Source organism: Crinia signifera, chromosome 9 (genome assembly GCF_055691185.1).
Source record: "Crinia signifera chromosome 9, ASM5569118v1, whole genome shotgun sequence".
NCBI lineage: Eukaryota > Metazoa > Chordata > Amphibia > Anura > Myobatrachidae > Crinia > Crinia signifera.
In genome coordinates this window covers 134,310,368-134,325,097 of record NC_139225.1, presented here as the reverse complement: position 1 = coordinate 134,325,097, position 14,730 = coordinate 134,310,368, and the positions used below count along the sequence as shown (strand labels likewise).

The 14,730-nt window shown below is 50.3% G+C and overlaps 1 protein-coding gene across 5 annotated transcripts in view; it reads right to left on the bottom strand.

Moving 5' to 3' along the window:
* MAP4K1 (mitogen-activated protein kinase kinase kinase kinase 1) overlaps positions 1 to 14,730 on the bottom strand; it is a 70,011-nt gene that overhangs the window by 54,520 nt on the left and 761 nt on the right. Inside the window, exon 1 of one of the 5 annotated variants that reach the window (XM_083159912.1) lies at positions 4,290 to 4,428. The exons of 1 other annotated variant lie outside the window; for it this stretch is intronic. Coding sequence is in view for 3 of the 4 variants with exons in the window: in XM_083159908.1 (XP_083016034.1) it covers positions 1,491 to 1,502 (12 nt within the window). In the remaining variant the exon portion in view is untranslated. Of the gene's footprint in view, positions 1 to 1,490; positions 4,212 to 4,289; positions 4,429 to 14,730 lie in introns of those variants that run through there. 3 more of the 5 variants (XM_083159908.1, XM_083159909.1, XM_083159910.1) reach the window with 3 other exon arrangements.

Here is a 14,730-nt window from a genome sequence, read left to right as displayed (position 1 = left end):
ATGTAAATCTGAATTTCAAGATAACGGCAGCAACATTTAAATGTCAGCTTCTGTATGTAATTACCAAATGGAAGAAGTGAAACCGCCTCTGCTTTTTACAAACCGCATATGGGGAACCCTATGTGTAGGAGGGGTGACCTGTGGGTTCTGATGAACATGCTGCAGGGTCGGAATCATTTCTGCAGAACGGTTATAAATATATTGCTGTGCATAGAACACATGCAGGCCTATAACACAATGTAATATACAGTAACATCCAATGCAGTTATTTGTCCAGGCCGACCTCTCCTGACGTTGCCGACCATTAGGGGGCACTGGCACACCCTGGATGGTGAGACTCCAAGCTTTCTTACCTATACCCAGGTGCAGGGCCGTAGGGCGGGTTCCCCGCTCCATCATAGTCCCTACATCTGGCCGGCATGGTGCTTGGAACAGAACCCTGTAGCCAATGGCACTACTGCAGCCGTGCTCTGAGTGTCTGGGCAACTCTGTATTCTCATGCTGGCAGCCCCCTGGCATAACATTACATGCGATGGGTAGGGCTGGCACAGGGTGGCAGTGAATCCTGCTGGCACGGGTCTCCTTCCTCTGTGGGTAAACCCCCCCTATTATTATGCTGTATTGTTGTATGCCGCCTTCCTCACCAGTCACTTAATTGCCCTTCTGCTGGCATACAGACATCTACCAGCTACAAGTAGCCTTTCCAGGTCCTGTGAAAGTACTCGTTTTCCCATAATGCTGGCAAATTGAAGTTACACTGGCATTTATTATGCCCTGAATGCCTGATATCAGGGATATCTCCACCAAGTACCTTAGAAGACCACTGTCCATATAGTGTTCTATGGAACAGTGATACAGGGCTTTCTTACATTAATTCCTTTCTAAAAAGCTTGGCTTGTAGATGGCATTAGCCCATATTTAACTACAGTACAGATTTGTCAGCACACTAAGGAGAGTACAGCCCCATCTATGGGGTTTATCTAATATCACCCAGGTCTGTGTCCGGCAATTCATGTCAAGCAAACACCAAGTTAAGGGGTGTACACACGGGGTGATTCTGCTAAGCGAACTTTACTACATTGTCAAAATTGCTTAGAAGGTTTGCCTGAATCGCCCCTTGTGTACACATGGGCGATAGTGATGTGCGGCACCCCAGCGTCACTATCACCCACCCAAATAGACACTGCAGTGTCTATTCGGCTGTACGCACGGGCTGCTGCTGGGAATGTCCCCTGGCTTGTCTGTGGCAGTGACATCCCGATATTGACTAACCAAAATCGCTTAGTCAAAATCTCCCAGCTAGTGCCCCGTGTGTGCACCCCCCCCCTGCATATTTTTGCCGTACCTAACATTAACAACCTGGGTCAATCCCGTAATAGAATCCTGTCCGGACAAGTCATCCACAATGCTCTTAGCTGGCTTATAATTAGCCCCAATATACAGCAAAGAACCAGATATAACAAGATAGAGAGAATTAGAATCTAGTAAACCTGCATGGTCATCAGCAGCAACACGGGACAGGAGAACCAGCCATCAGCAGCACGGGACAGAAGAACACGCCATCAGCAGCACGGGACAGGAGACCCCCCATCAGCAGCACGGGACAGAAGAACCCGCCATCAGCAGCACAGGACAGCAGAACACACCATCAGCAGCACAGGACAGGAGATCCCAGCATCAGCAGCACAGGACAGGAGAACACACCATCAGCAGCACGAGACAGGAGAACACACCATCAGCAGCACGGGTCAGGAGAACACACCATCAGCAGCACGAGACAGGAGAACACGCCATCAGCAGCACGGGACAGGAGAACCCGCCATCAGCAGCACGGGTCAGGAGAACACGCCATCAGCAACACAGGACAGGAGAACACACCATCAGCAGCATGGGACAGGAGAACCCACCATCAGCAACACAGGACAGGAGAACACACCATCAGCAGCACGGGACACGAGAGTCCACAATCAGCAGCACGGGACAGAAGAACACACCATCAGCAGCAAGGGACACGAGAAACCACCATCAGCAGCACGGGACACGAGAAACCACCATCAGCAGCACGGGACACGAGAAACCACCATCAGCAGCACGGGACAGGAAAACACGCCATCAGCAACACAGGACAGGAGAACCCGCCATCAGCAGCACGGGACACTAGAATCAGCCATCAGCAGCACGGGACAGGAGAACATGCCATCAGCAGCACGGGACAGGAGAACACGCCATCAGCAGCACGGAACAAGAGAACCCGCTATCAGCAGCACGGGACAGAAGAACACACCATCAGCAGCACAGGACAGGAGAACACACCATCAGCAGCACGGGACAAGAGAACCCACCATCAGCTGCACAGGACAGGAGATCCCAGCATCAGCAGCACGGAACAAGAGAACCCGCCATCAGCTGCACGAGACAAGAGAACACGCCATCAGCAGCACGGGACAGAAGAACACACTATCAGCAGCACGGGACAAGAGAACACGCCATCAGCAGCACGGACAGAAGAACACACCATCAGCAGCACGGGACAGGAGAACTCGCCATCAGCTGCATGGGACAGGAGATCCCAGCATCAGCAGCACGGGACAGGAGAACCCGACATCAGCTGCACAGGACAAGAGAACACGCCATCAGCAGCACGGGACAGGAGAACACGCCATCAGCAGCACGGGACAGGAGAACACACCATCAGCAGCACGGGACAGAAGAACACGCCATCAGCAGCACGGGTCAGGAGAACACGCCATCAGCAGCACGGGACAGGAGAACACGCCATCAGCAGCACGGGAGAAGAGAACACGCCATCAGCAGCACAGGACAGGAGAACACGCCATCAGCAGCACGGGACAGGAGATCCCAGCATCAGCAGCACAGGACAGGAGAACACACCATCAGCTGCACAGGACAAGAGAACACGCCATCAGCAGCACTGGACAGAAGAACCCGCCATCAGCTGCACAGGACAAGAGAACACGCCATCAGCAGCACGGGACAGGAGAACACGCCATCAGCAGCATGGGACAGGAGAACACACCATCAGCAGCACGGGACAGAAGAACACGCCATCAGCAGCACGGGACAGGAGAACATGCCATCAGCAGCACGGGACAAGAGAACACGCCATCAGCAGCACAGGACAGGAGAACACGCCATCAGCAGCACGAGACAGGAGAACACGCCATAAGCAGCACGGGACAAGAGAACACGCCATCAGCAGCACGGGACAGGAGAACCCACCATCAGCAGCACAGGACAGGAGAACACACCATCAGCAGCACGGGTCAGGAGAACACACCATCAGCAGCATGGGACAGGAGAACCCGCCATCAGCAACACAGGACAGGAGAACACACCATCAGCTGCACTGGACAAGAGAACACGCCATCAGCAGCATGGGACAGGAGAACACGCCATCAGCAGCACGGGACAGGAGAACACACCATCAGCAGCACTGGACAGAAGAACACGCCGTCAGCAGCACGGGACAGGAGAACACGCCATCAGCAGCACGGGACAGGAGAACACGCCATCAGCAGCACGGGACACGAGAACCCGCCATCAGCAGCACAGGACAAGAGATCCCAACAACAGCTGTACAGGACAGAAGAACCTGCCATCAGCAACACGGGACAGGAGAACCCGCCATCAGCTGCACAGGACACAGGATCCCAGCATCCACAGCACGGGACAGGAGATCCCAGCATCAGCAGCACAGGACAGGCGATCCCAGCATAAGCTGCACAGGTCAGGAGATCCCGGCATCATCAACACGGGACACGAGATCCCAGCATCAGCAGCACAGGACAGGAGATCCCAGCATCAGCAACACAGGACAGGCTATCCCAGCATAAGCTGCACAGGTCAGAATATCCCGGCATCAGCAGCACAGGACACGAGATTCCAGCATCAGCAGCACAGGACACAGGAGATCACTGCAGCAGCAGCACGGGACATGCAAAGCCAGCATCAATTTGCATAACTCGTGGGGTTGTGTAAATTGACCATCGCAGCAACAACAAAAAAACCAGGAAATCTCTTCTGTTGGACATAGATCCTGGCTTCATCCCTCCTTCACAATGATATGCCTCAGTGCTGAGAAACAGAGGCCATCGATACCTCCACCCTTTCCCCAAGCAGGGTCAGATTGTGCAGACTTATCTGATGCAGTCGTGCACAAGAGCAAAGAAATGTACTTTGTAGGCAGTGGCGTAACTATAAACAGCGCCCCCCCCCCCCCCCCCCCCCCCCGGTAAAATAAAGCCCGCCATCCCCCAACCCTGCCTTACCCGCAGCTACCGCCTATGGACTACTCCCCTTAAGGCCAGGCAGAAAGGTTCCCCAGAAACTTTGCCGGATGTTGCCACTGTGGAGCGTGGCCTAGCTGACCACGTATACACAGAGCCCCTGGCAGCCGGCAGAAACAGATCCCAGCTTTATGACTGCCGCCAATAGGATTGCATATTACAATGCGATCCTTGGCAGTATGACCCCGCCCATATTGCATTGAACATGCGATCCGTCATAGATGGGCCTCTAATACACAGAGTCCTCCGGAGTCCTATCCCAGTGTGTAAGTAGTACGCAGTCTGCTGCTTTTCCTGCATGGGATAAGCTAATTTCTAGATTCCATTTTTCTCTGGGTGTTTCCTAAGGTTGTTTAAGTCAGTGGTTATCAACCTCGGCCCTCAAGTACCCCCAACAGTGCACCTTTTCCATGACACCCGGCAGGTGCACTCATTATTCACTGACACATTTTAAAATATCACAGGTGGAGCTAATTATGTCACCTGTGATTCTGTGTAAGGAACCACTGGTTTAAGTTGTCTTTGTTCCACAATAAGAAAGCTTTATAAAATAGTTTTATTTCAATTAGGTGGAGCTGTAATCAGTACCCAGACATTATTATTACACTAGTAGTTTAAATCTAATATACTCCATTGGTTTATATTTAATCATACCTCCCAAGATGACCCTCTCCAGGAGGGACACAATGCTCTGCTCCTGCACTTCCCTTTCTAATGTATGATTGCCGTCACCTGTGTTGAAGCACTTTTCTTATCAATTAACCAGTTCAACACAGGTGATGGCAATCATACATTAAGGGGGGTATTCAATGTCTGTTGAGCTTGTTATTTTTGACGAGCTTTGTTGTTTTCTCGACGAGAGGATGGTTTTTTATGAGGTCGCCTATTCATTGTCTAGTTTTCTCGACTTGTCAAGCAGAGCTCTCCTGATTTGGTTTTTGGTTTCCTCGACTGTCAAGTTGAACATTTCTCGACTTGTCGAGTTATCATCATTACAACTGTCAAGAAGGCTCAGCAGCGGTTGTTCTTCCTGAGGCAACTCAAGAAATTCAATATCCCGCAGGCAGGGCCGGATTTGTGCCTAGGCCAGTGAGGCACCGGCCTCAGGGCGGCACCAATTAAGGGGCGGCAGGCAGGCTGACATTCTGTTAAATAGCAGCATGGCACAGCATGTGGGCAGCGGCGAGTGACGAGCACCGCAGAAATGAATTATCATATGTCGCTGGCAGCGCCGCTTGTCACCCACCACTGCCCACCCACTCTGCCATGCACATTACATCACCGCTTAGTGGCTGGGTCTGACGGTCCCCCTGCACGTCCAGAAATGGCTCAGGCTCACTGCTGCCGGCTCCCGCCCATTGGCTACTCTACACACACACACAGTCTATTGGCTGCTGTGTATCCAGCAGCTGAGCGGCGCGCAGATCCTCCCTGCAGTCAGTCAGTCACAGTGTGTGAGCCGGAGAGAGACTGACAGAGACACTGTGCTAATCACTGTACTAATAAGTGCCTCCCTCCCTCCGGGTCCTCCGTACAGTGAGCAGTCCAGAGTGCTTAAAAAAATATTAAGGTGGGCTACAGTTACATTTTTATGAAATATATAAATAACAATGTATATACATATATGATTACATTAAAATAGGGGGGGGGACACAAAAATGTTGTGCCTAGGGGCGGCCTGACCCCTAAATTCGCCCCTGCCCGCAGGAGCAGCTGCTCATCTTCTACACCGCCATAGTAGAGTCTGTCCTTTGCTCCTCGATCACAATCTGGTTCGGAGGAGCAAACGAGAATGACAGACGAAGGTTGCAAAGAGTGGTGAGGATGGCAGAAAAGATCATTGGGGCGGAGCTCCCCACTGTCCAAGAACTATACCTAGCCAGGGTCAATAAGCGTGCAGGAAAGATCTTGGCGGACAAGCTACACCCTGGCCACAACCTGTTTGAACCCCTTCCGTCAGGCAGACGTTTTAGGTCCATCCCAGCAAAGACGACAAGAACTACAAAAGGCTTCTTCCCAATAGCTGTCCACCAACTAAACCGTATTGAACGTACCAAATACTAAATACTAACTCGAACTGTTCTAGATATATGTGAAATGTATGTGATGTATGTTTATGCCTCTCTTCCCACCCCCCCTTGTGTTCCCTGCTTGATGCTGCACTGTTACCACAAAAAAACTCCAAGCATACGCAAGTATACCTGGCCAATAAAGATGATTCTGATTATTTTGGGTAAAATCTGTTAAAATAATTCCTGCAGCCTATTCAATCTCAAAGAGTACACCTGACCTCGAATGAAATCACTCTTCCCTCAAAATTAACTCGACATTTTTTTCTGTCGTGACAGGGGATTTTATCTTGTTGCATATCCTAATGTTTGTAGTGCTTATCTTGACTTCTGTCTTTGTGATATTTTGCTAAATACTCCTCGGTACTTGTTTCCTAGAACGGCGCCACCGATTTTGATTGTAAGCATCGGGTCGGAAAAATCGTGTCATTGTAATCAATGTAAAATGGTCCCTGCGACCAGATTTTGCATTGATTTTAATGTAAAATGCCCCAAAACACCCCATTTCCATAGAAACCCCCCCCCTCATGTTTCAAATGCCCCCCATTGTTAACGCCACCCCGGTATTGACGCCAACCCGAAGCGTGGCGAGCGCAGCGAGCCCACGAGGGGCGGCGGTACGCGTCCTCCGACCTTTTCATACCCCTACTATCCACGTCGGCGTGGATTTGAGAATAGAAAGTGTGGCGAGCGCAGCGAGCCACCGAGCCCGAAGCATGGTGAGCGCAGTGAGCCCCTCGAGGGGACGCGGATACCTTTACAGGTATACGCATCCCATCGCGGGCTTCACAGGTGTCCACGTCCCCTCGCGGCGTTCACTGCGCTCGCCATGCTTCGGGCTCGGTGGCTCGCTGCGCTCGCCACACTTTCTATTCACAACTCCACGCCGACATGGATAGTAGGGGTATGAAAAGGTTGGAGGACGTGTACCGCCGCCGCTCGCCACGCTTCGGGTTTGCGTCAATACCGGGGTGGCGTTAAAATTGGGGGGCCTTACCCATACTTTTTACACATATTCAATGTGAAATGGGCCATATTGGCCCATTTTACATTGTCACCTATGTAAAATCGGGTTGATCGCGTTGATCACATTGCGGGCCCGACGCGATCAACCCGTTTTTGACTTTCAAATTATTTTAACATTGTTCCCTATTTAGGGTCCGCGAAGGACACTATCAACGCGATTGTAAATGTAAGAAAATCGGGTCCATCGCGTCCATCGCATGCCTTAAGTACCTTAACTTAAGGCATGTGATGAACCACGATTGGCACCGTGCTAGGAAACAAGTACCTATTCCTCTTTTGTTTCATTTTCCATTTGCTGCATGTTTATATGGTATGCTTTATTCCGTTGTCAGAATCAGTTTTCAACTTGTATTATTACGCATTTGTTTAAATTATTCCATTTGCCATAAAACACTTTTTTCTGCTCACCTTTCATGTTTACTGTGCTGGATTTTGCCCATTGAAAGTCTTCTGTATACATGTCTATTTGTGCCTACTTCTGGTTTGACCAAACACCTATGTTTAGGTCTCTTGTATCCATGCTGGGGTAGAACTACCCAGGATTCAATGTTTTTGTTGCCATACTTTTGTTTACTTCTCCCACAATGCACTCTGTTTACCTCAGCGCTCTCACTCCTGTACTGAGACTTCAGGGAGATGCCAGCATTGTGCAGTCTGCCGATATGGAAATGGTTTTTATAGGAGAATTTGGGTTTTTAACAACATTGACTAAAAAAATGGAGCCTATCTCTGACACAATTGCCACTCTCCTCTCTAGGGGAGAACTCGACTTGTCAAGCTAAATTTTCAGTCAAGCAAAACAAGAAAAACAAATGCTCGACATTTCAGACTGTTACTGGTGGGATTGAATACCCCCTAAGAGGGAAGTGCAGGAGCAGAGCATTGTGTGCCTCCTGGAATGGGTCATGCTTGGCATGTATCTATCGGGTTGTTGGTCACAACAGTGGTTGTAAAATTGACTGTTAGATTACACAGTGTGGGGGATATTTAATAAGCATTAGGGCCTCATTCAGACCGGTTCGCTAGGCTACATATTTCTGCAGCCACCCAATTTTCAGGAGACTCCCGGCCATTCCAGGAGCCGTAGTAAGTATGCTAAATATCCCCCTAAGTCTTTAATCAAGTAACTGGCTTTACTGTTATCAGCAGAAACACAGTGTAATGCACACAGCAGTATTGGAAACTCACTGATGTTAGTGCAGTAGCACAGTAGTATCGTGCAGGCATCTGGGTGTCTCACATCGGGAGCTAAGTATGGCATAATGTGTGTGCAGTTCTGTAACACAGTAAATATGGCTACAGTAGAAGCACATAAGGTAGGAGGTTGCACTTTATGCAGACTCTGGCTCTTCGTGCCCACCATATTCTATTATAACGATAGAAGCAGCACAGAGTGCCTGTGCTTCAACAATGTATACACATAACTGGACAAGGGTTCACCTGACAGCAAGAAATGACCCATGATATACCTCTAGGCTGCTGGTTATTGGAAACTACCATGGAGGAAAAGTACAAGGTTGTGGTCATCACAGTCTACAGCTGGTGGAATGAATCGTGCAGAAGGGCGAAATGTGCAAGAAGTAAAAGGATTGATACCGTGAGTCTGGGAATACACATATAGATACTGTGGGCGGTATTCAATGAGCCTGATTCGCCATGTTTTTATGGCGAATTTGTGCTGTTTGGCGAATTTTTGACAAAAACGGTGAATCACCCTATTCAATGACCACATGGCGAATACATTTGAAGGTTTTTTTCGCCATGATTCACCGAGTAGCAATCGCTATCCTTTTATGGAGAAGTGGAATGTGAACTTTTAAAATAAAGTGTTTTGTTTTTTACATTTGGTGTCTAAAAATCAGGAATTTTATTCTGAGGAGGGGCATGCTTTTTTTATTCATGTGCTGTAAGCACATGAATATATATTTAATTTAAAAAAATATATATATTTTTTTACACAGCAGCCAGCAGGGGGCGCCGGAGCCGAGCCGCTCATTACATATTCATATATTCACTGCACTCGATCGTTACGATCGTGTGTAGTAAATATACGCTCCCCTGCTGGCACCCCCGGGGGGTAGCCTGTGCTGCCTGGCACCCGGGGAGCCCACCTGCCCCCCACAAACGTTCAGGGGCAGGCAGAGAGACTTCCATCTCTCTGCCTGCCACCGTCCTCAGGCTCCCTGCGGCATTCGCCGCAGGAGCTCATATTCGCCTGTCAGGGGCAGCGAGCCCCTGACACGTTGAATACCGGAGCCCGCTGGCTCCGGAACGTGGCGAATGTGCAGCGAATCCTAAAAAGGATTCGCTGCACCTTGCAGGTATTCACATTGAATACCGCCCTGAATCTGCAGACGGATCGGGCAGTGTTGTTTGCATTCACACTGCCTAATCAGTTGTGATGTCATGCCCAGTCAGGGCCGTCTTTTCCTATGGGCTTAATGGGCACTTGCCCAGAGGCCCCAGGTGTATAAGGGCACTATGCTGATAGATGAGGATCCCCTTTTTCCAAGGATACCAGAATTTTGAAATTCGGCCGGGGGGAACTGGAGATATCCAACTTCAAAGCAGCAATCCACATCCGACCTGTTAATTGCAATTCCCAGTCCTATTTCTCAGGTTCTCTCTGACTTAGAGTTTTTCTGAGAGTATATTCCAAAAGCTGGGACTCTTCCCTTTCTGTCGACACTAGCGGCATGTCTCTATCATGCCCAGAACCAGAGATATCAGCCTTCCAGCAGCCGGTCCCTGCTCCAGCTCCAAACGTCTGGTGTACAGTTTTATATTTTTGTCAATGGATTGCTCTGGCTCCTGATCTCTGTTCCCCAGGTTCCCAGCACCTCCTGAAAGTTGGGACTCTAGGTTTTTATAGTATTAAAGGCTAAGAAATCTATTTCCAGATAATGGCAATATCTGCAGTCAAACAAGCTGCCCTTCCACCGGAAAATGACGAATATTAAGCCCACTCCATTATAAAACACTTCCTACCTCCCTGGAAGTCATTTACAAGGGACCCTTCATTCAGCTCAGTGCCCCCTTCCACACGTTAGTGTTCTCCCTCCCACCACCTGTGCAGTAAAGGAGTAATTAGCAGAAGTTACGGCTCCAGGTCCTACATGTTGAGTGGAAGATAGAGCACCCCCTGCCACCCGTGGGACATCAAAGCTGCTGCTGATAGCACCCCCACCCCTAGGAGGGGAGAATGGGTAAGGGCCCCAGTGCTTCGCTTTTATCCAGGGGCCCACACTGCTGTTAAGACGGCCCTGTGCCCAGTTGAATAACAAGAAAAGGGAGTGAGTGGTGCGCTATATTTTTTATATATGTAAATTAAATTTGTTATATTTTTGAGATACCGTCTGGTCTTTCTAATTATTCAGCCAGCGCTGGCACACCCCATCTCTGTGCCCAGTTGAGCTGTGGGTGTACGGTCAGACGGCGGATCGCCCATACGCCCATACACACAGCACGATGCACCCATATATATTTACATATGTCAGCCAATGGCGGTGCTACACAACAGATGCAATATGTCAGCGAACGAGGTTGTTCACACAGACATGTTGCTGGACACACTGGCGGAAGGACGAGCGATATATAGGGTGATCAGTTGAAAGGCCTATACAGTGTTTCAGCCAGTGTGTACCCAGCATTAGAGGTTGCTGTGCCAAAGTGTACCCTCTGTGAACAACACATCCTCCATATCTGGCTACTGAGCACAGCAATGTTCCCAGTGATCAGCTGACCGCTTTTCCTCCAACCACGGATTCTGGTTCATACATTGATTGGCGCCTCTCATACAATTTGGGTAGGTGTGGGGAGGGGGGATGCCGGCCTCTTGCTCCTCTTTCCGGTACCTATAGAAAGATGGCTCCGGACACCTAAGCTTTGGTCAAATAAATAAACAACTAGAGAAATTCCATTTGATGTTCTGGAAATACAATGTGCCTGATTCAGAGGTGGATGCAGTGGTGATGTCACACACAAATGGACGGTGCTTTAATTCTGCACGTGTCCCAGTAGCGCTGCGCTTGTACCCCTATATTTACCACTCAGGGATGCAGAACGTATTTGGATGCAGGGAGAGTGTATCTCAGTGTCCGTTCCTGGGAGGTAACGGGTGTGGCGGCGGCGGTGGTAGTGGTAATGGTGGGGGTGGGGTCTATCCAGACATGGGCATGTCATTGACAGCAGTTGCGTCAAAAGACTTAGTGGCATTGACACAAGACTGAGAAACTGACCACCCACAGGGCTAGTATAAGCTGCAAGCCATGGTGCATCTAAATACGGAGAGACATTAGTGCCACTGTCGATGGGGGTCCCAATAGGAAGATCATCATTAGCATAAAGACGTGGCTGCGGCCCACTCAGGATGAGCGTCTTGGTATGGGAAGATAAGTAATGCCCCTCCATTGTGGTTAGTCATTGCTATATGAGACAAACATAGGGCCTGATTCAAGTTGGCTCGCTTGGCAAGCGAGCACCGGCAGGACGATTGCCCCCCCCCCCCCCCCCCCCCCCCCTCCCTGCACCCGAATCCCTTTGCTAGCATGGAGAAATCATTCAATAGTCACTCCCCATTGTATGATTTATCCTGCCTTCGTTAATAATAGTCGCTATCTGCCGAAAAGGGGCGTGCGCTGACATCATGTGATCATGTGATGTCATGCAGGCATCACCACCCTGCGTTCCCAGCGGATAACCCCCAGCAGTTTCATGTGGGCGCCCGTTAAATGCTGGCCGTTTCCCTGCGGCTTACCCCTGGCCCTCCCCTTAGTGTACAAATGCCTCAGTGAGTGTGACCCTCGCAGGGGGCTGCACGTGTGCATATACGCGCATGCACAGACCCACCACCGTCTGATAGGGGCCGAATTCAGCCCCAGCCGAATGGGACTGATTCGGCCCCATAGCACAGAGAGCAGGGCCAGCGCTGGACCTTCCACACAAGCCAGCATTGCAGTAGTTACTATGAGAAAGGGCGTGCAGAGCGAGCACTCTTACAGGAAGCCCAGAGGATGCTGCACGCACCTGTGACATGTACAAGCACAGGAAGCCACAGAGCACAGCGTGGACGGGGGCAGGCAGCTCGCAGCCGGCAGGTGGCCAGACTACTCACACAGCTCTCCAGATGGGTGACCTTACCTCAGCCTGGCCAATAAGATATGTTCTCTGTGGCCTGCTAACCACAATATGTTTTCAATATATATATATATACATATTATATATATCCACAAACCTATGCGGGTCCCTGTGGATGTCAGACCAGCACCTGCAAGAGCCATGAAACCTAATATAACATCCCCATCTGCATCAAGGTGTAATTATGCTGTGATCTTGTGGACCCCACTTACTGCAACCATCTGACACCTGCAGAGATCCGCACTATTCTATGTGTGCATACTCATTGAGCGATCTACATTTCTCAGATTGCTCAGCAGTGTTGCCTCGTGTGTAGGCCCCTGTACACACGGTGAGATATTGGCTAATGGCCAATTTTGACTAAGAGATTTTGTCTAACTATTGATAGTTTATGACAGTGGTTCCCAACGCTGGTCCTCAGGGACCCCCAACAGTGCACGTTTTCCAGGTCTCCTCACAGAATCACACGTGAAATAATTAGATGCACCAGTGTCTCTTCTAAAATGTGTCTGAATAATGAGTGCACCTGTGCACCTGCCGGGTGACCTGGAAAACATGCCCTGTTGGGGGATACTTGGGCACCAGCATTGGGAAACACTGGTCTATGATCTATTCCCGAGGTAGCCAACTCCAGTCCTTGAGAGCTACCAACAGTTAATGTTTTCCAGATCTCCTCACAGAATCACAAGTGAAGTAATTAGTTCCACCTGTGGATCTTTTAAAATGTGTCAGTCAGTAATGAGTGCACCTGTGCAGCAGCTTGGTTGTCTGGAAAATGTGAACTGTTGCTAGCTTTCGAGGACTGGAGTTGGCTACCCCTTGTCTAGTCTATATTGCCTTGCCTGCACAGTCTATCTATGCTAGGACATACCTCCCAACTTTGCCAGTTCAGCAGGTGGGATGCTTCTGCTGTGCGCCGCAGGCGCGCCTAAATTTTCGGAGGTGTGGCCTTATTTGGGGGCGTGGCCTATACGCGCGGCTCTCACGCGAGGCCACGCCCCCATTTTGCCGCTATGGGGGCATGACCCAGAGGCTTTGTGAGCCTCTAGCCATGCCCCCAGCCCCCTGGCTGCAGGAATAGACGCTGTGCACGTGTGCACAGCGTTTATTCCCCGCTGCTTAGCAGCTGACAGGGGGGACTCCCAACAGCCCCCCCACACCGCGGGACACTGCCGCCCGTGGGTGGGACAGCGGGACAGGCCCTGATAATCGGGACTGTCCCGCTAAAATCGGGACTGTTGGGAGGTATGCTAGGAGATACTGACTTACCGTCGGTACCTAAGCCTGATTCTTCCAGGCAATTTTGACTAGATCATCAAAATTGCCTAGAAGGTATGACTGAATTGCCCCATGTACACAGCAGTGTATAGCGATGCACGGTCCCGCAGTGTCACTATCGCCCGGCCGAATGGACTATGCAGGCAAGAAAGTGCTCACTATTCTCCACCTGCACGGTCTATTTGGCTGCAGCTCCCGGGGCTGGCAGGATGCAGTATCGTCTCTCTCTGGCGGCATAACTACATCGTGAATGCACAGAGGGCTCAGTGCCCATCATCCATCTGAGAATCCTTCAGGTTACTTAAGATAGTTGTGAGCTCCAGGCTTGCTGGGCCAGGATATCTGGATTGGAAGACACAGGCCCTGAACGCAGCACGCCTACAAAATGGGATGACCCGCCTCCTTTTGTATAACGGTCCCTGCCGCCATAACCCCAAACGGTTGCAGATTATCAATCACGCTTCACTTTGGGGCACCGCGAGCGAGATCACAGACAGAGATTGGCACATGCCCAGGTCGGATCCAGTGTGTATTCACCAATCGGTAAACATCAGCATTGCGTAAGCCAGGGGGTTTATGTACAACTCTGAATCAGCCCAATAGCCAGTCCGGATACAGGCATTTATAAGATAATCTACTGATAAGATAATAACATCCTAGCAGAGACTGAGGCTGCAAAGAGCTCAACTAGTAACCACAAGTGCAGCTCAGGCCCTGCAAAGAAAGGAAAGTGCGATCACAGAACTTCTAGTCAGGGGCTCTTATTGCCAGGAAAGGGTGTCCCTTCCAGCTCGCCTATGGCTCTCCCCTTGTTGTCTCACTGCGAGCACCCCATGCATATGGCGCCCATGAGCGGCGATTGGCTTCAGGTTGTAGGGGCAGCATTGCGGACACTGTGGGGTATTGGTCATATT